The 22,585-nt window shown below is 40.5% G+C and overlaps 1 protein-coding gene across 1 annotated transcript in view; it reads right to left on the bottom strand.

The window, feature by feature from the left end:
- The window catches only part of cnih2 (cornichon family AMPA receptor auxiliary protein 2), a 48,570-nt gene that overhangs the window by 3,478 nt on the left and 22,507 nt on the right, over positions 1-22,585 (bottom strand). Inside the window, exons 4-6 of the mRNA XM_061962019.2 lie at positions 6,656-6,703; positions 5,130-5,242; positions 4,911-5,054 (exon numbers count right to left, since the gene is read on the bottom strand). Coding sequence (XP_061818003.1) covers positions 4,911-5,054; positions 5,130-5,242; positions 6,656-6,703 — 305 coding nt within the window. The remainder of the gene's footprint in view (positions 1-4,910; positions 5,055-5,129; positions 5,243-6,655; positions 6,704-22,585) is intronic.

The raw sequence follows: 22,585 nt of genomic DNA, 5'->3' as shown, positions 1-22,585 counted from the left end.
TTTCAACAGTACTTATTTAGCTTTTGGACAGGGTGTTCTCTAATGATGTCTGTAAAGAAGAAAAATGACTACTGTCTTGATAATAAGTGGGATATACTATTAGATAATAAACTAATTTGCTTCATTACCTGTTGCACAAAGCTAGAATGTGGACGTTTTGTTCAAATACACCCCACACCCTACTTTTTGTATTATTCAATTTTCGTCAAAAAATTCGGCATTTTGATTACCGTACGGCTAAAAACTGCAAATAATAAACTGGAGAAGCACTCGGACTGACAGACCTCTGCCAGGCCCCATCTCTAAATAGCAAAGAATAGTTTAAAAAAACAATCTTGAATTCAAATGGTGATCCGGATTACTCCCAAAATCTAGTCACTTGTTACTTATCCAATGTCTAACATTTTCTAAAAGTCTCTTGCCGGGAATAGAGTCTGACCGGCAGGCTTGGAGAGACCTACATGCCCGAACAAGTGTCAAGGGGGCCGTAAGGATGTTGCCTTTGAGCGATCGCCCGCTGCCTTAGTCTTTAATTGACATCACGGCAACAGCGGTGGCTGCAATATCTTCCTCAAAGTGTAGTCTTGTGGGATGAGATTTTATGATAAAATACTGCTCAAATTAGATTTACAGCCCCAAAATCTTGTTATTGTTTTCATTTCGATGCCCCGCCCTTCACTGTTTGATCAATTAGAAAATCAGTGAGTGTCACATCCAGGTTGCCAGTCACGCACCGCTCTCTTCGTCTGGCTACTGCCACTGGTAAAGTTACTAAACATGTCAGACCTTAGTAAATCTAAAAGTCCTCGTTACGATTCTCAACTTATTCATGACAAAGCCAGGAACAAAACAAGAATTTGTATCGGGGATGCCTTTGAAAGATAGAGACGATTGAAGGCGGAGGATTTTTTCATCTGATGCCAAACTTGCTAATTTCCTCGTAGATAGGTGAGTAAGGCATTTACGATTTTTTATTACTTGTAATAAATGGAAATGGACATTTAGTGTGTAAACTATATTGTCCAATACAGTCTATGACCTTGTCTAACAAAGCTAGTATGTTCGTGCAACGAATGCTTAGCATGCTAGCCTGGTCAATGAGACATCGACATATAGGGGGAAATATATGCCCGTTATCCTGTATGTTGATATGTCTTGGCTTGCCATCAAAGTAGGCCTATGCGATATATAATATATATTATTGTATATAATATATTTCGATGGTGGTCCGTGCGGTCAAACTAGACATTTTAGCAGGGTAATGCCAACAATCTGCTCCGACTCCAGACTAAAATATTGCTGCGTAACTTTACAAATACATTTGGCCAATCTACATCAGTAAAATGTGGCATAATTACTTAGTAAACCATCTTGCAAGAAGCATAAACAAGATAAACCTACAGCGTAAGACTCGTCGATTTCCATTTGAAGTTCCTTGGAGTAGGATTCAGATTCTGCTGCGTATCTGGCAGCCTGAGTCATAGAGAGTGGAAGGGGACTACATAATTTTGACCGTGATTGCAGTACCATTTCTGGCCACATTACTACATATGGCACCTTTAATGGAAAAACCTACAACTTTGTCGAAATTGTAGAAATATCGCTTTATTTTGTGAAAACTTGCAATGGAAACGCTGCTACGGACAGATAAAATGTCACAAAATGTAATTATATTTATAAAACTCAGGCTCTGATGTACTAAAAGTGTGTTAAAAGACATGTAGACTTGATAGCACAGGCAAAGCTGATCTAATACGCTTGATAGCTGAGGATCGGGTCTTTTAAGTGAGTAAAAATAAGGAGTGCTATCAATTTAACGTGTTTGTCTTCATGAATATGTAAAGTATATGCTGATCATCAGAACGCCCACATTACTGGGTGGAGAAAATACAAGAATAATTATTTTGCACAAGCAGTGTGATTTATCAAGGCAAAACTGTTTCACGGCCACTGTTTTGCATCTGTGAGAAAGAGTTTATTGCGCTGCAGCTGCGTATGCTTGTCCACATATATGGAATGTCAAAAATAAAAATATTAGATATATAGTCTATTCAGGAATATCATTTTATAATTCTGTAGCTGCCGGATGACTTAAGGAACTGATTAAAATAAATTAAATGGATGTGTTTTTTTTTTTTTATGTTGTTTTTTTCATATATATGAGAAAAACATTTCTTGTGTCTGAAACATTCTAGTGCACGCTCGCAGTTAGTGCCAGGGTCTTCCTTCAGCACGGTAAAAAAGTGGGTTCCGTGGTAGATGCAATGCGGAACTGCTTCTAAAATGTGGCATGTTATAAAACTGGACTGTCTGCCACATACAACACTGTCTTTTCAACCATTCCTAAAAGACTGCAATTTAGCCTCCAACTAATAACAGGACCAGAATGCCATTTTTTTTTTACAACTGAATGGAATCCTAAAGTGGGGGATTCCGACTATTTTAGACGGGTAGTAGTCGATCCACAGCGATCGTTCTGCCACATAATACCTCAATGCTAACAAGGGGAAATTACACTTCGACTCACGTTGGCTTTGACAGTGGGATTGCTCGTTTGCATCAAAAAAGTAGTTTTTCTCACTATGATAGGGCGAAACCATCCTTGCCCAGGCACTGGTTTTGGAGTATAAATGTTTGGGGTTTTGGCACCAGACGCTAGACTAGATCTGACCAATCTAAGTCTATAAGCATGAACTGATGAAGCCTACTCGGATGAGAGGCGAAACGTCTTCTTAGACAAACCAAAACAGTCCAGTTGCGATCGATTGAATGCCCTGAGATTACAATGACCTGTGAATGGGATCATTCATAACCATGTTTCAAAACACAGCAAAACTTCACATGAATGTGCAGTAAATCAGTGTCTCCATTGTGAAAGGCGTGTAGTACGTGCAAAAATACCTCATTTAAATAGGGCGGTCTGTACCAGTTATCAATTGCACTAGCAGTCTTAGTAGATCACACGCAACATGCCCAACAATAGTTCCGTATTTTCCACACTATAAGGCGCACCGGATTCTAAGGCGCACCTTCAATGAATGGCCTATTTTAAAACTTTGTTCATATATAAGGCGCACCGCATTATAAGGCGCACTGTCAGCTTTTGAGAAAATTGGAGGTTTTTAGGTGCCCCTTATAGTGCGGAAAATACGGTACATGCAATTTTATACTTTGTACATGCTGTTTAGAGCGTTGTACTTGGATCTTAGTAGCTCAGGCCCATGTTGTATAGATATAAAAGGACAATGGATGCTATTTTGCTTTTGTGCTAATTCCGGCATATTTATGTTTAAGTTGTTTTAATATGTACTGTCCTAATTCAAATACATAAATAAAAAACAAAACAATACAAAGTATTATTAGCTCCAGCCCTTCTTTTCAACAATGTATACTATGGTCATATCTACACACACTGCATGAATTTAGAGATGGAATCTATCATTTCTCGGTGTCTCTGGGACTGCTTTTGGACAACAACTCTATTAGACTCATTTGGTGTGTTTTTTGTCCTATCACATCAAGGTTTTGAGGTAACGTTAGTATTTTATTGAATTTAACACTATCTCTGTACTGTTTAGTAAATAAAAGTTCAGTAAAATGCAATATACAGTCGTGGTCAAAAGTTTACATACACCTGTAAAGAACATAATGTCATGGCTGTCTTGAGTTTCTGATAATATCTACAACTCTTATTTTTTTGTGATAGAGTGATTGGAGCACATACTTGTTGGTCACAAAAAACATTCATGAAGTTTGGTTCTTTTATGAATTTATAATGGCTTTACTGAAAATGTGACCAAATCTGCTGGGTCAAAAGTATACATACAGCAATGTTAATATTTGGTTATATGTCCCTTGGCAAGTTTCACTGCAATAAGGTGCTTTTAGTAGCCATCCACAAGCTTCTGGCAAGCTTGTGGATGGCTACGAAAAGCGATGGGTATTGTGGCTAAATAGCTAAATTTTTTGTTTCATCTGACCACAGAACTTTCCTCCAGAAGGTCTTATCTTTGTCCATGTGATGTCAGATGAAACAAAAATTGAGCTGTTTGGCCACAATACCCAGCAATATGTTTGGAGGAGAAAAGGTGAGGCCTTTAATCCCAGGAACATCCATCCTACCGTCAAGCATGGTGGTGGTAGTATTATGCTCTGGGCCTGTTTTGCTGCCAATGGAACTGGTGCTTTACAGAGAGTAAATGGGACAATGAAAAAGGAGGATTAACTCCAAATTCTTCAGGACAACCTAAAATTATCAGCCCGGAGGTTGGGTCTTGGGTGCAGTTGGGTGTTCCAACTGGACAATGACCCCAAACACACGTCAAAAGTGGTAAAGGAATGGCTAAATCAGGCTAGAATTAAGGTTTTAGAATGGCCTTCCCAAAGTCCTGACTTAAACGTGTGGACAACGCTGAAGAAACAAGTCCATGTCAGAAAACCAACAAATTTAGCTGAACTGCATCAATTTTGTCAAGAGGAGTGGTCAAAAATTCAACCAGAAACTTCCCAGAAGCTTGTGGATGGCTACCAAAAGCTCCTTATTGCAGTGAAACCTGCCACGGGACTTGTAACCAAATATTAACATTGCTGTATGTAAACTTTTGACCCAGCAGATTTGGTCACATTTTCAGTAGACCCACAATAAATTCATAAAATAACCAAACTTCATGAATGTTTTTTGTGACCAACAAGTATGTGCTCCAATCACTCCATCACAAAAAAATAGGAGTTGTAGAAACTATCGGAAACTCAAGACAGCCATGACATTATGTTCTTTACAAGTGTATGTAAACTTTTGACCACGACTGTAGGTCCTGACAGCATACACAATCGGGTATAAACACTATTTGGAACCGGGCACAAGACCTGCAGTGTAAATGCAGCCTCCAAGATTGTACAGTTAAACATACCTGTAGAGATAATAGAAGAAAGAGAGCAGATAAAAGCCCAGCTTACACCAGGACTCCTTCTGGCAGTAGTTGAGGATGTCGGCGTTCATCACACTTACAGGATCGTACATGACCTCTGACCCATCCGCCGGTCGATGGAAAAACCTAAAGAGACATAAATAGAATAGCCATGAAAATAACTTTTTAAGACATCTGTTTGGGGAGCGTGTTGAACCGTACCTCCACAGATGGTAGAAGAGGAGCGGGATATTTAGGCCAAGTGTGACCCACTCTCCAGCACACATGAACATCAGGCAAAAGAGCCCATGGATTGAATACTCTGGCACCACCAACTAAACACAACACACAGACATGCATTCAAAATGTTTAAGCCTTTAAATCACAACTTTATTTTTTTTTTTTATTGAATAGTACAGAGAATATGAACAATAGCATTGTCGTGGCGAGACACCAATTTTGTTGTTGCATTCTGATCAACATGTAAGAACACTTCATGGATTGTTGCTTGCTATTGCGCCATTCATAATCAAATTAAACAATGTAAACATGGGAACAGAGTAGGATTGAGGCACAATATTGCTAGCTTGCATGGATGGTATCGCCTTTTGTGTTTGGAGTACTTACTGTATTTATACTGCATTGTCTGCTATTTTGAGTCTGCCTGTTATGGAGAGACATTTATTAAATAAGGTTTGAAATAGTTGATATTTGGTGCATAATTCATTTTCCTTTCAGCACTGACCAGTTGACTTTACATAAAGTGATTTAAAACACACTTTGTTCAGATTTGGCACAATTTAAGTGTTTTGTCTGGATGCTGACTTTTTCTTTTGTTCGTCTGCGTTGGCCAGGTGGTGTTCTGTCAGCTTTTTATAGACTATTTTTTTTGCTCTAAACAGCCGCCGCTGTTGAAAATGCCAACACAATAGTTAATAGTTCTACACTAAGTGGAGCCGTTGGTTTATTTCTGATTTTATTTCTCTCTTATCCTAAAAGTTGCAAATACAGAAGTCAGCAAATGTAACTATTACTCTAATAAAACAATGAGCATGTCCTGACTCTCCGTGACAGTTTTGGACTTATGTAGAGTTTCCTGTGCTTGGGGTTATTTCCGTTCGAGCGCTCTTATGGTCTTGTTTTTACTTCCTGTGTGTTTTAATTTCCTGGCTATCTCACCTGACCGTGATTGTAATCAGATTGCTTTTTTGCCTGTGGGCTGGATCATTGTTTTATGGCTACGCTACTTTGTTACCTGCCCTCTCCTGTCTCTGCATCCTGGGGTCACGTCAGCTCATGACAGAGCACTCATAGTGTGTAGTGTTGCAAATGCAACATTCAACAAATGATTTACTGTATATTTTCAAAAATTATTTTTAGTATTATTTTAATACTCTATGTATTATATTTCAAACAACTGTCCCTAATTTACTTGTTTATGTACACATACATGCAGAACATATTTTGCTTGTTGGAAAAGGACTTTAAATACACTTTCCTTGCCAAAGACTCAAAGTGGCCTCCTCTGTGCGGGACAGATGTTAGACATATTTTATAGGATCACAATATGAGCACGTCCAAGTTGTAATTTAGCGTGCGGGCGGGCTGCATGCGGTGAAAGTGGCCTGTGGTGATGTCTCTGAGTGAAGTGGTGTGCGACATGGCTCTCCCAATAGAGGTAGAGACACAATGAAGCCCCCCTGGTGTCGGTATCGAGCAACTGCAGGGGAAAAGCAGACATTACTCACTCTGCGGAGAAGGTTGCAGATTCGCTCGATATTGAGAATCCTTTCCCTCTGCAGATTGGACACAAAGACAGCATTTTTTTAGATTCCTTTACAACATAACGTGATGGCTCTTTTTAGGGTTAGAAACATTCCAACGCATATAGATGCAAATATTAGAAACTCTTCTCAGTATGATGTAACTTTATATTTGTATTGGTAGACTTTTTGTACTGTGTTACATCGTATTGGGCAGGTAGTCCCAAAATGTCCAATGTGAGGAATTTCCTACATCCACTTGGATGTAATAATAGATGATAAAATGAATTGGAAATCTCATATCAAAAATATACAACATAAAGTAGCAAGAAACACGTCAATAATGAATAAAGCAAAACATGTTCTAGACCAAAAATCACTTCATATTCTCTACTACTCGCTAGTGTTACCATATCTGAGTTATTGTGTAGAAATATGGGGGAAATAAGTACAAATGTGTGCTTCATTCACTAACAGTGTTACAAAAAAGATCAGTTAGAATAATACATAATGTTGGACATAGAGAACATACAAACCCTTTATTTATTCAATCAAAAATATTGAAATTCAACGATTTGGTGAATTTGCAAACAGCAAAAATGATGTATAAAGCAAACTATAACCTGCTGCCCAAGAATGTACAACAATTCTTCTCAACAAAAGAGGAGAAATCTAACCTTAGAGGGAAATCTAATTTAAAACATTTGGTAACACTTTAGTATGGGGAACATATGAACCATTAATTAGTAGCTTATTAACATAGGGTTAGGGTCAGGGTTGGGGTTGGGGTTAGGGTTAGGGAAGACTCTGAGTTAATGAATTACTGGTTGTATAATAAGGCCATGCAGAATAAGGCATTAAGTGCTTAATAAGTACTTAATAATGAGTAATTAACAGCCGATATGTTACTAATTCGCATAATAAGCAACTAATTAATGGTTCATATGTTCCCCATACTAAAGTGTTACCAAACATTTGTATGCTCGTACAACACTTAAAACCTTTAGCATATCTGTATGTGGAATTAAATTATGGAGTGGATTAAGTAAAGAAATCAAACAAAGCACCAATATGATTCCGTTTAAAAGACTGTTCAAACTACAAGTGTTCACAAAGTATAATTATGATGAACATCTTGAACCCTTTTTTTTAATTTTTTTTATTGAGACAAAGATTATTTATGTATTTAATATTTGTTTGCTTACTATGGTATGTTATTTATTTATTATTTATTTGTTCACTGTTCTGTTACAGAGAACAAGAAAATTGGATACAATTGCTATGGTATGAAAAGGGGGACTATTAAATAAGCTCTGCTTCTTCCTACTCCTTTTAGGACGTGCTGTAATGAAACGACTGGAATTGTGTGATGCATTATATTGTATCGTATGCATGTTCAAAATAAACTGGAACTGAACTGTTGAGCAGTTGGTGGTCAGGGTGTCAGTTGATTATACGGCAAATTAGAGATGTTCTTTACATTTAATGCAATTATTTTTTTGTCACCAGGATGTTAGAAGGCAAACTAAAGTATTTCTAAGTGATTAGTATTTTTGTATGTATTTTATGAACCAAAACAAACATTAGGTGCAGTACTGTGCAAAAGTATTATTGTTTTAGCTTGGGGTGTCCTGATCCGATTCTGATTACAGATATTGGTCCGATATCCGCAAAAAAAATAATAAGCAAACTTCAATATAATCTGTCCAGCTCAACAGCCAGGTAACATCTAAATGTGCTACATTAAGCACACAAGGTTGATGATCTATTCTTGTATTTTAGTGAAGTCATTTACAAAAGGCAAACAAGGTAGGATATAGGCTACTCGGAGCTAACAGCTAAGGACACAATATCACACAGTCTAAACATGCATAATAATTGCCTTTCATTGAACAATACTGCAGTGTAAAACATGATTTTTGTCAATAAAAACACATATCACATACTATCAAAGACTCCAAGGCAGAAGCCTATGAGAAAGTATTCAGTAACAAATGTGTCCACATCATTCATACAGTATGTGTCATGAGCTTCACTCAATGAACTGTTGTGGCCACTTGGTGTCACAAAAAAAAATACCACTGCACTTCAACTTAAAGACAGCAAATGTCCATTCCAGACAGTTAAAAATAAATAGGTTAGATGTTTTGTTATACCTACCATTGTTCCATTCTAACAAACCACACTGCAAAAAGATACAAGTATCGGATCAATATCGGTATTGGCCAATACTCTAGGCTACAATATTGGTATGAACAAGTTGTAGTGGGACTAGGGATGTCCCGATCCAGGTTTTTGCACTTCCGATCCGATACCGATATTGTTTTAGCACTTCCGATCCGATACCGATACTGACCGATACTGATACTGGCCTATCCGAGCATGTATTAAAGTTTAAAGTTATTTAGCCTACTTAGTTGTCAGAATCATGTTGAAAAGGGTTTTAGTACTCTTGATAACAACTAGCCAGCTAAATTAGGGGAGTTTGAATAATACACAATGGTTGGTAACAAGAAACTGACCTGTTTATTCAAGGATAAACACAAAATAGACAAAATTATACATGACAAACAGAAATGGCATCATTGAAACTAGGGCTGGGCGATATGGCCTTTTTTTAATATTGCGATATTTTAAGGCAATATTGCGATACACGATATATATCTCGATATTTTGCCTTAGCCTTGAATGAACACTTGATGCATATAATCACATCAGTATGATGATTCTATGTGTTTTGATTGATTGATTGAGACTTGTATTAGTAGGTTGCACAGTGAAGTACATATTCCGTACAATTGACCACTAAATGGTAACACCCGAATAAGTTTTTCAACTTGTTTAAGTCGGGGTCCAGATACAGATATATACTATCAGATATATACTATCATCATAATACAGTCATCACACAAGATAATCACATTGAATTATTTACATTATTTATAATCCAGGGTGTGGAGGGGGGCGCCGGATGTAAGTGTCAAAAAGACAGCCAAAAGAGTTTGATATGAGAATAAATCTAAAGTTAAAATATAGGGTAGAAATGCACCCATTTGCAGGAAATGTAGTCTTGATTTAAAAAATGTTCTTTCAAGACTAGCATGTCTACATTAAAACATTCTTCTTCATACTGCATTAATATATGCTACTTTTAAACTTTCATGCAGAGAAGGAAATCACAACTAAAAAAAATCACTAATTTTTTCATACGGTGTTGATCTGTAAATTTTTGCCTCTGCATTTTGATGGTGTGGACGTGTGGCACCGAATGGAGATAAGCGGCTCGACAGACGGTACAATATTTGAACAATGATGACGAAAACTGTTTTCTCTGTCGTGTCCGTGTGTCGAAAATTGTTATGCGCTTATTTTTTTATTTGATTTTGTGCGTGGCATATAATTGCTATGCGCAGAGGACGTTTGAGCAGTGCGCAATTGCACAAGCGCACACCTTAGAGGGAGCGTTGGTCACACGGCTGCGCTAGCATCACAGCTAACGTTAGCCTTGCTGCTACCTCTCTGCTGGGAGAGGACGTATACGTATGTGACGTATAACGTGACAGTATGTGACGTATGACGTGACAGTATGTGTCAAGTCAAAGTACAGATCAGCACAAACACCACTTATTTGTAGAGCACACTCCAGGCCTGAAGGGGCAACAGTGAGAGCTGAACATCTCCACCTGCTTCCAACAGATTGGTTTGATTGAGTTCACCTGTTCACCTGTTCACCTGCTCAGAGCACATGCTCAAAATGTTTGAGCTTCAGTCAGTCACCCCTTTGACATGCTGCTAAGAGAAAGGAAGACAGCTCCTGTTTGGACTCAGAAGACGCAACTGGTGAGGTAGTGATGGGTTGATGAGGCGTCATGAAGCGTTTTGACACATTGCAAAACTGTATTGATACTGTGTCGATACTGTGTCACTAAATACTGACATCTGCTGGACATTAAAAATCCCTACAGGCAACCTATGGACCGACTCAACTGACACTGATTTTATGCCCTAGTACAGGGGTCACCAACCTTTTTGAAACCAAAAACTACTTCTTGGGTACTGATTAATGCGAAGGTCTACCAGTTTGATACACTCTTAAATAAATATATTGTCATTTGTAAGTTACACGTAAGTGTGATTTAAACAAGAATAGCTAAATAAATACATTTATATATATAAAAAAAATGGGTATTTCTGTCCGTCATTCCGTCATACTGTCAAGACTTGGTCTTTGGAGTTTGCTTTTCCGGGATGCAACGGAAAGTTGGCACGGGCGAGACGGGAATGAAGGTACATTTTTTTATTGAAACACTAGAACTAACTATAAATACAAAAAAAAGGATCAAACAAAAAGCGCGCACAGTGGCGGAGAATAAACTATGAACAATTAAACAAAAACATTAACTGTGGCTTGATAAACAAAAACTTACTTGGCATGGAACCGGCATGAAAAAAGAGCAGCAAGGATCATAAGGGTGTGCAGAAGCATATATGGGGTGTGAGGTCGTCAGAAAGGCAAACTGAAAAACACTGAACTTAAATACTACAGACATGATTAACGAAAACAGGTGCGTGACTCAAGACGTGAAACAGGTGCGTGACGTGACAGGTGAAAACTAATGGGTAACTATGGTGACAAGACAAGGGAGTGAAAAGCCAGAAACTAAACAAAACATGACTTAAAACAAAACATGATGATTACACAGACATGACAGAGCCCCTCCCTTAAGGACAGATACCAGATGTCCATAAAAAAAATAACAAGAGTCATGGGAGGGCGGGAGGGGGACATGGCAGTGGGTCGCCAGACCACGTGTCCCCGTATCCACCGGGGCAGAGTTAGGTGGCGACGGCGAGTGGAACGCCGCTGCAGCAGGCGAGGCGGGCGCCCAGGGAATGGCCACATTCGTGGCCGACTGGGAGGTGGGCGCACTTGGCGTGGCGGGCGACCAGGTAGCGGCCATATCCGTGGTCGACGAGGAGGGAGGCGCGTCGTCATCGTGGCAGACGTGGCTTGGCGTGGTGAGTCAGGTGGCAAAGCTCGGTGTGGCGCGTCAAGCGGCGAAGCTCGACGTGGCGCGTCAAGCGGCGAAGCTCGACGTGGGTCTTGGTCTTGGCGTGGGTCTTGGTCTTGGTATAGCGGGTCTTGGTCTTGGCATGGCGGGTCTTGGTCTTGGCATGGCGGGTCTTGGTCTTGGTCTAGGTCTTGGCATGGCGGGTCTTGGTCTTGGTCTTGGCCTGGCGGGTCTTGGTCTTGGCATGGCGGGTCTTGGTCTTGGCATGGCGGGTCTTGGTCTTGGCATGGCGGGTCTTGGTCTTGGTCTTGGCGGGTCTTGGTCTTGGCATGGCGGGTCTTGGTCTTGGTCTTGGCATGGCGGGTCTTGGTCTTGGCATGGCGGGTCTTGGTCTTGGCATGGCGGGTCTTGGCATCGTGAAGCTGCGACTGGCGGCACTTGGCGTCGTGAAGCTGCGACTGGCGGCACTTGGCGTCGTGAAGCTGCGACTGGCGGCACTTGGCGTCGTGAAGCTGCGACTGGCGGCACTTGGCGTCGTGAAGCTGCGACTGGCGGCACTTGGCGTCGTGAAGCTGCGACTGGCGGCACTTGGCGTCGTGAAGCTGCGACTGGCGGCATTTGGCGTCGTGAAGCTGCGACTGGCGGCACTTGGCGTCGTGATGCTGCGACTGGCGGCACTTGGCGTCGTGATGCTGCGACTGGCGGCACTTGGCGTCGTGAAGCTGCGACTGGCGGCACTTGGCGTGGAGAGTCTTGGTCTTGGGCTTGGCGTGGAGGGTCTTGGTCTTGGGCTTGGCGTGGAGGGTCTTGGTCTTGGGCTTGGCGTGGAGGGTCTTGGTCTTGGGCTTGGCGTGGAGGGTCTTGGTCTTGGCGTGGAGGATCTTGGTCTTGGACTTGGCGTGGAGGGTCTTGGTCTTGGCTAGGCAGTGCTTGGCGGCGTGGAGCTGGTACCGGAGCTTGGCATGATGCGGCTAGTCGTGGTGCGGGTACTGGAGTCTGCCGTGGAACTTGGCGTGGTGGAGTTGGTGCGGCAACAGGTGCAGCGACTGGTGCTAGCCGTGAAGCAACGACAGGTGCTAGCCGTGGCTCTGGTGCTAGCCTTGGAGCAGGTGGAGGTGGCCTAGCTGGGGGTTGCGGCTTGGCAGGTCGGAAGACTGGTGAGGGCGGTCGTGCTGGAGGCTGTGGCTTGACGGGTCGGTAGACTGGTGAGGGCGGTCGTGCTGGAGGCTGTGGCTTGACAGGTCGGTAGACTGGTGGTAGCGGCCGTGAGGGAGGCTGTGGCTTGGCATGGTGATGCCGAGCCACCCCACCAACACAGCTCCCGACCCCAGCCCCCCCCTCAAGGGGCGGATACTAGACGCGCTCCCTGCGGTCTGGAACTCTCTGTAGGGGTGGGCGGAGGAGGGCAGAAACTTCCCCATTAAATTGTCCAAATTGTCTTTCTTGTATCTGGGATTGAGTGGGTGAAAAAAAATTTTTTTGTGTCTTGGGTGTGGCTTGAGTCCTGGGGAGCGGGGAATCAAAAGAAAAAGAATTCAGAAAAAAAAAATCCTGGTTTTTGACGTCATCAGGGCGAAGCCGGGCTGGCTGCTGCTTGCTTCCGCCCGGAGGGGGAGGGGCATGTAGGAGCGGCGTGTCCTGCAGGCTCGCGGAAGTTCTTCCTGACGTCCTTCGTCTTTGGCGGCACTTCCGTGGCTGAGATGACGCTGTGTCGTCCTGGGACCAAATGAAGTCTCTATACTCCATGGAGGAGTAGCGCCGCGTTTCCTCCTCCATCGCGCACAGGACCGCCCAAGAAGCCTCGTCGAAAATGTCCAACTCAGGGGCGGAAAAGCGGGTCTGCTGACGACCTACTGTCAAGACTTGGTCTTTGGAGTTTGCTTTTCCGGGATGCAACGGAAAGTTGGCACGGGCGAGATGGGAATGAAGGTAAATTTTTTTATTGAAACACTAGAACTAACTATAAATACAAAAAAAAGGATCAAACAAAAAGCGTGCACAGTGGCGGAGAATAAACTATGAACAATTAAACAAAAACATTAACTGTGGCTTGATAAACAAAAACTTACTTGGCATGGAACCGGCATGAAAAAAGAGCAGCAAGGATCATAAGGGTGTGCAGAAGCATATATGGGGTGTGAGGTCGTCAGAAAGGCAAACTGAAAAACACTGAACTTAAATACTACAGACATGATTAACGAAAACAGGTGCGTGACTCAAGACGTGAAACAGGTGCGTGACGTGACAGGTGAAAACTAATGGGTAACTATGGTGACAAGACAAGGGAGTGAAAAGCCAGAAACTAAACAAAACATGACTTAAAACAAAACATGATGATTACACAGACATGACACATACATTTGTTTTCCTTTTACAGAAGGTTTTTTTGTAGAGAATAAATGATGAAAAAAACACTTAATTGAACGGTTTAAAAGAGGAGGAAACACGAAAAAAATTAAAATAAAATTTTGAAACATAGTGTATCTTCAATTTCGACTCTTTAAAATTCAAAATTCAACCAACAAAAAGAAGAGAAAAACTAGCTAATTTGAATCTTTTTGAAAAAATTAAAAAAAGAATTTATGAACATCATTAGTAATTTTTCCTGATTAAGATACATTTTAGAATTTTGATGACATGTTTTAAATTGGTTAAAATCCAATCTGCACTTTGTTAGAATATTTAACAAATTGGACCAAGCTATATTTCTAACAAAGACAAATCAGTATTTCTTATAGATTTTCCAGAACAAAAATTTTAAAAGAAATTCAAAATACTTTGAAATAAGATTTAAATTTGATTCTACAGATTTTCTAGATTTGCCAGAATAATTGTTTTGAATTTTAATCATAGTAAGTTTGAAGAAATATTTCACAAATATTCTTCGTCGAAAAACCAGAAGCTAAAATATTTATTATTCTTTACAATAATAATAAAAAATTGTTTTACTTGAACATTGATTTAAATTGTCAGGAAAGAAGAGGAAGAAATTTAAAAGGTAAAAAGGTATATTTGTTTAAAAATCCTAAAATCATTTTTAAGGTTGTATTTTTTCTCTAAAATTGTATTTCTAAAAGTAATAAGAAGCAAAGTAAAAAATAAATGAATTTATTTAAACAAGTGAAGACCCATCCATCCATCCATTTTCTACCGCTTATTCCAAGTGAAGACCAAGTCTTTAAAATATTTTCTTGGATTTTCAAATTCTATTTGAGTTTTGTCTCTTTTAGAATTAAAAATGTCGAGCAAAGCGAAACCAGCTTGCTAGTAAATAAATACAATTTAAAAAATAGAGGCAGCTCACTGGTAAGTGCTGCTCTTTGAGCTATTTTTAGAACAGGCCAGTTGGCGACTCATCTGGTCCTTACGGGCTACCTGGTGCCCGCGGGCACCGCGTTGGTGACCCCTGCCCTAGTATATACAATAATAATATAAACCAAGTCATTGTATTTCATTTAGGATTATTTCATATCTTCATTTAAATAAAAATATATTTTTATCTTTTTTAGATACAGTCAATAAATAATGTGAACATGTATCATAACATGGAAATCGAAGAGAACGTGTTGTGGATGATTGTGGACTGGGAATTTATTTAATTTAATTTTTTTACACATTTTTATTTAAAAAAAAAAAAAAAGTTTTTCCGACGTATTACATTTTAGACGATTTCTCTTAGTTATTATTTCTCCGGCTGTAGAAAAGACCCGCTCACAGGGCACAGAGGAGGCGTCAGTGCGACACAGTTCGCGTATCGGTCACGTGACCAAAACAGCTCATGATTGGTCACGTGACTTTCTAAAAGCGGTACGCGCACCGACACAGGGTTTTGCTCTATGAGCTCGACGCATGCGCCGATGCATCGGTGTTGCCGGACCCATCACTATGGTGAGGAAACCAAGGGAGAGAAGATAATTTCACTGGGGAGTATCTTTAAAGAAGATAATTCCACTGATGTTTACACAATTGTTTCAGTTGACTGAAAGTAAATTTAAAAAAGTATCTGTGATGTTTAAGTTTATTCTTATAATTAGGATGGATTGTTTACATTTAATTTCATTCATATTGTTGGAAATGTTTAAATTTATTCTTAAACCTAGACCCTATCAGTGGAAATTAATTTGTTTGGATTGATTTAAAGGAAAGCAAAGCATGTATTATGATGTATGTTTATGAAACACTAATGTGTTTTTTTTTTTTTTTTTTTTTTGTTTGGTTAAGGTTATCAACCTATTCTACTATCACCTAATCTACTATTCAACCCCCACTATTCTACTATCACCTATTCTGCTATTCACCTATTCACCTATTCAGCTAATCTACTATTCAGCTATCCCAAGCTATTCAACTATTCCACTATTCGACTATTCAGTCTGTTCATCCATTCATCTACACCGATAACCCACTTTATTTTATTGCTTCAAATCAAACATCAATAAATCGCAAGGAAAAAGGATTAAGTTGTCCCTTTGAGTCCTTCCTGAGTCCAACTGGCCCTTTCAAGTTTGGGCACGGCTGTGAAAAAACCTGGAGAACTTGACAGTATGTGACGTATGACATGACATATGTAAGAAGGTGCGCTTGCTGTCTGTGAGAGGGAGACACAGGAAAGAGTGGGAAGAGCCTGTCGTGTAATGCCAGCAGCTAAAAGCAACTGCGTGAGAATCCACAGACCTGTGGATGTGTTGAAGGTGTGCTGGAAAATGAGGAACGGAAATTAGGGAGCAGCAGAAAAGTGGAATGTATTATTTAAATAGGTGCGTTGGAAAACACGGAGCGGAGTTTTTTTTTTAACTGGATCTGGATCGGCATTTTTACCATGCCTTGCCGATACACATTTTTTGGCAAATATCGGCGGCCGATCCGATCCAAATATCGGATCGGGACATCCCTAAGTGGGACACCCCTAACTATAATATCACTTCCAACCAGGCTAAATTGTTTTAAAAATATATGGAATGTATTTGTGTTTATATGTCCATCTGTACTTCATGGATGATGATAAACAGACAGACTGCTATTATGATTAATTTAATTCAAACTAATACTGAGGCCCATTTGTCCAAATCTTCACCAACATGTTATGGATTCTTGCTGGGTCCATAATTGTTGTGATGCGGCAAAATGATTACTGGGAACAGGCCGGTAAAAGAACACATTTGTGGACACCCCAGACTTTTGCACTTTACTGTAAATTATGATTATTGACATGCATCAAGTCTAAACCTGTGATTCTCTTTTTTCAAAAAAATGTTTTAGGTAGTATGGCCGAATGCACAGCTGAGATAGGCTCCAGCAACCCCGAAAGGGACAAGCGGTAGAAAATGGATATTATATATTCATAGCTCTTTATATATTCTCCATGCTCCCTATTAGCCACATGTTGGACCATTTTTGTAAATGTGACAGCACCATTCAAATTCCCCTGGTGAACCTAAAGTGGACTTTGTCCTGATTCCTCATTCCAAACTTGACCATCCCCCAGCACTTGGCTTGGGGTATAAATAATTTCTGTACTATAGTTTGCATTGCATGACTATTAAACACTGCACACATGGTGCCTTGATGTTGCAGTTTGTACAGTATTCAGCTAAATGTAATCACATCCACTTTAAGAACTGCCAATAATTAATAATACGCATTTACAAATATAATTACGCTCAGCATGACAGATAGCAATACAGTATGGTGCTGAACTACTAAGATCCAAATACCACGTGCTAAACAAGTGAAAACTATGAAATTGTGTGTACTACTAGTGGGTGTGTTGCATTTGATCTACTAAGACAATTCAATTCAAGACAATTCAATTCAATAAGGTGGTCCAGACCACCTTATTGAATTAGGTTTTTGCATGTACTAAGCAGCTTTCACTATGGAGACACTCATGGACTGCACATTCATCTTATGTGTTTTGCTGTGTTTCGAAACTTCCATCCATCCATCCATTTGCTACCGCTTATTCCCTTCGGGGTCGCGGGGGCCGCTGGAGCCTATCTCAGCTACAATCGGGTGGAAGGCAGTGTACACCCTGGACAAGTCGCCACCTCATCGCATGTTTCGAAACTTGCAGCAGACATTTACCACTTTTATGGGCATTTTAGAAGCATTCCGGTAGTGTATCTACAACAGAACCCACTTTTTGTCTTTTGAATGTTCCAGGCGAAAGAAAATTCATATTGCAAAAAATAGTTTTTGTCAGTCTTAAAGAGGAACTGCACTTTTTTTGGAAATTTTGCCTATAGTTCAAGACGTTCTAGACATACTAAATAAAGACGCTAAAAAGCTACGGCAGTACAAGTTTAGTCTTGATGAATCACACTAGGTATGCTAAATAATTAGATTTGCGATTTCTCCACCCAGTAGTGATGATCGGCATATATTCTGCATATTTATGAAGACAGACATGCTAAATGGATTGCGATCCTTATTTTACTCACTTAAGAGACGCATTCCTTTCTGCACAAGTTTAGTACATCAGCTTTGCGAGTGCTATCAAGTTTGCACATGGTTTAGTACCAGTGACGTGCAGTCAGGGGAGGCAGGTGAGGCGGGGCCTCACGTGCCATCATGGAAAGAAAAAAAATGTAAAAAGAAAAAAATAATAATTAAATTGTTATACTATAAAATTATTTTCCATTTAACTTCACCAGTTTTAGATTATTTTTATTCAAAATCGCTGAATTTTCACATTTGCCGTTCAAATACTGAGAAGAGACTTGCGGTGAGTCAGCAGCCAGTTGAGGCACGTCACTCAATTGTGCCTCACCATGGATTGCCCAATGACTTGACTAACTACTGGCCTGCTGTGCAGTGAGACCGTTTTGCTATATGAATTATATTATACATTTCCATAGTTTAGTTAGCTGAGGTATATAATGTACAGTGTATTTTGTCAACAACTGTATGTGTAACGTATTTCTTGTGCTGAGCAATCATAAAACTGCTGCGAAGACGCACTGTGTGAGGCTCGCAGTAATCCCACCTCCTGGTGGTAGAGGGCGGTAGTGATCCCAGAGATCATTCTTGCGACTATTGGGCTGCAGAAGAAGTGACAACAAGCAGCAACAATTAGCAGCAATAGTTTATTTTTTTCTCTTGCCTGGACTATTAACATGGAGGATTACATATCTAAAATAAAACAGTTTTCTAAACTGGACTTTCAATCGAAGCAGGAGGTAATACTTAAAGGAAGATCTCCATCGAGACAGAGAGACTTTTAAAACTGAAGAAAGATAAAGAAGACTTCTATAAACAAGTTATCGATGCTTTTGTTCAGAAGGAGCAGCGCATGGACTTCAGTTATAAGTAAAGGTAAGACCATAATAACGTTTTTTTTTATTAAATGTGCTTTTTTGTGTGCTACAGTTTGTATGTGTAAAGTTAAAGTTAAGTTAAAGTACCAATGATTGTCACACACACACTAGGTGTGGTGAAATTTGTTCTCTGCATTTGACCCATCCCTTGATCACCCCCTGGGAGGTGAGGGGAGCAGTGAGCAGCAGCGGCGCCGTGCCCGGGAATCATTTTTGCTGATTTAACCCCCAATTCCAACCCTTGATGCTGAGTGCCAAGCAGGGAAGAATGCTGGTATGAGCTTTTAAACATAACCCGTTAACTGCTGCCAATCAAATGGTGAATAAGATGCTCTTTAGGGTTCATATGTTTGTAAATCTGACTGTGATGAAGTCAGTGCCTCACCAGTCATCAACCTCACCGCACGTCACTGTTTAGTACACACAACCTTTAGTATATCAGGCCTTATGTATATTGTTGTGGTTGCAGTTTGCAGTGGTGTCAAAATAAACATATATTCTTATGAATTGATGTAACTTATCATGGCTGGGGTGTTTAAAGTACCAGTAGAGTGGAAAAACAAGTTGACTTGATATGCTTAATTGTGTTTCATTGTATCCATTAAACCATATCCAATTGTATTTACAATTCGCAAAGTATGTGAAAATACCGTCTAAACGTCACAAAATGGCATCACAAATTCAGTCAGCCATTTTGAGTATTCCTGACGTCACTGGAGGAACGCTTCTGTACTACCATGTTATCAGATCAGTCATACTGGAAATACGCACAAATTAGAAAAGCATGTAGAAAGAGTTGTGCTTTCTATCATTTGCAATCCCTATATAAGACATGTACACATATGTTTTCTTGTTTTTTAATTCAAATAAGTAAGTAAATAAAGAGTCCGCTATCAATCATGGAGTCAATGGGGGCTCGGGCTGGGCGATTATATGATTGTGATCGTTGATCGCGATTGATTTGAGTTCGATAACGATGATCAGCTGTTAGCATATTTCCTCGATCAAACATGGCGTGCATTTCTGTTAGAAGTTACCGCAGTAGTAAACAGTAGGGGAAGCAACGATGCTTGGTGTCAGAATACCTTTGTCATTGTATGGAACCAACAAAATTGGACAACAATCCAGCTCAGTGCTTTTAAAACAACCTACATAAAATAGTCTTAAGACAACAAACAATAATAGAACAATTACATTTTTTAAAAACATGATAAAATGTTAACATATTGCACAGTAGATCTCTATCAGAGGTAAGCAAGTTCATAAAATGGCGAGTGTTCAGGTACGTGCAGAGTTTAGGGCATGGGTGTCAAACTCTGGCCCGCCGGCCAAATTTGGCCCGCCGTGTAATTTCCCTTGGCCCTTGAGGCGATATCAAATTAACACTAAAGCTGGCCCGCCGATCCTCCCGGGAGTCTTCCAAACGCCAGCCAGCCAGTCAGCCAGCCCAACGAGTGCTGGCCCAGTCACATAACATGTGCGGCTTCTGCACGCACACATTTTAGAATGCAACGCATACTTCATCAACAGCGATACAGGTTACACAGAGGGTAGCCGAATAAAAAACTTTAACACTGTTAGAAATATACGCCACACTGTGGATCCACACCAAACCAGAACCCTTTGCAGCACTAACTCTTCCGGGACGCTACAAGGTGTGTGTGTGGGGGGGTTTGGTGGTAGCGGGGGTGTATTTTGTAGCGTCCCGGAAGAGTTAATGCTGCAAAGGATTCTGGGTATTTGTGCTGTTGTGTTTATGTTGTGTTACGGTGCGGATGTTCTCCCGAAATGTGTTTGTCATTCTTGTTTGGTGTGGATTCACAGTGTGGCGTATATTTCTAACAGTGTTAAAGTTTTTTATACTGGCACCCTCAGTGTAACTTGTATCGCTGTTGATGAAGTATGCGTTGCATTTGCTCGTGTGTGCGTACAGAAGCCGCACATATCTTGTGACTGGGTCTGAACGATGTTAGAATGGATGAAAAGCGGACGTGACGATAGCTCGTAGAGTATGTTAAAGGTTAATTTGTTCAACCTTGGCCCGCGGCTTTGTTCAGTTTTAAATTTTGGCCCACTCTGTATTTGAGTTTGACACCCCTGGTTTAGGGCAATAACATTGTAGGATAGAAACAGTTTTTCTATTTGTCCTTGCTTTGATGGTCTTATAGCGCCTCCTTGAGGGCAAGAGTTCAAGGCAGTGGTGTCCTGGGTGCGATGAGTTCCTGAGGATGCTGTTTGCTCTCCTGTTGCAGTGTCTCTTATACAGCTCCTCTAGAGATGTAAGAGGACATGCAGAGATCCTCTGGGCCACGTTTATGACCCCCTATAATCTCTTTGTCTCTGCCACCGTGCAGCTAGAAAACCACACGTAGATGCCGTAGGTCAGTATTGACTCAACAGAGCAGTGATAGAAGGACAGGAGCAGGTTATCAGCCAGATCTATTTTTCTCAGCCTTCTCAGAAAATACAGTCTTTGCTGACCTTTTTTCTGGAGTGCAGTGGTGTTGCTTTTCCAGGTCATGTTGCTTGAGATGTTCACGCCCAGAAACTTGCACTCTGAGACCCTTTCTACCTCCTCTCCCATGATGTAGATGGGCTGGATGGGCTCAGGGATTTTTTTCCTGAAATCAACAATCAACTCCTTGGTCTTTGTGGGCTTGAGAATGAGGTTGTTTTTGGCGTAGTGGTCTGACAATGCCTTCACCTCTTCTCTATAGGCAGTCTCGTCCCCTTCTGTGATGAGCCCCACCACTGTAGTATCATCCGCAAATTTGATGATGGAATTGCTAGGATGGATGGGAATACAGTCATGGATGTAAACACTGAAAAGCAAGGGGATCAAAACACAGCCCTGTGGCGCATCGGTGCTGACACTGAGGTATTATCCTGCACGGAACAATCCACCTTTATTGACCGTGATCCTGTGTGTGTCGGTGTATGTGTGTGTGTTTGTGTACGTTTCCGCGTGTTTTTGTGAAAATGTTTGTGTCGGTGTTTGCGGGACCATCTCGTTCCACCGTCGTGAAAGCCAGGCTCGTCATGACGTAATTGACGTTCAATCAGCATTGTGCCTCTTCCCTCTTACACAGCTGGAAGTGCAGCCCAGAAGAACAAGATAAAGAAATATGACTAACACTAGCATAGAAGTACAAACATTTAAAGGAATCAGCGGCTTTAGTGACACACTTTACTTTCACTATCTGTTGCAGCTCACCAGTAATACTGCCTTGAATGTGGACTTGCAGGCACTCAGAAAGTCTATGTGACTGGGAGAATCAACACACCCACTAATTTAATCAGAAAAGGCATTTTCATATCCAAATATTTTAAATTAGACTTTTTGTTTATGTGTCTGCAAAGATTCAACTCTGCTATATAATGTACTAAGAGAAATATCTGCAGAAATACACTTTGTGTTCTTTTTGTTTGTGGACAAAATAAAACATGTTGTTTCTGACATAATCGTTAAACTTGTCTTAGGTGTTGGTACACATTATTTTACAGTACTTCCATTTCAAACTGCACTTTAATGTATTTTCATTTAATATAACAATGTGGGGGCAGCACGGTGGAACAGGGGTTAGTGC

This window comes from Nerophis lumbriciformis, linkage group LG09 (genome assembly GCF_033978685.3).
Source record: "Nerophis lumbriciformis linkage group LG09, RoL_Nlum_v2.1, whole genome shotgun sequence".
Lineage (NCBI taxonomy): Eukaryota > Metazoa > Chordata > Actinopteri > Syngnathiformes > Syngnathidae > Nerophis > Nerophis lumbriciformis.
This window is presented reverse-complemented; position numbering and strand designations above follow the sequence as displayed.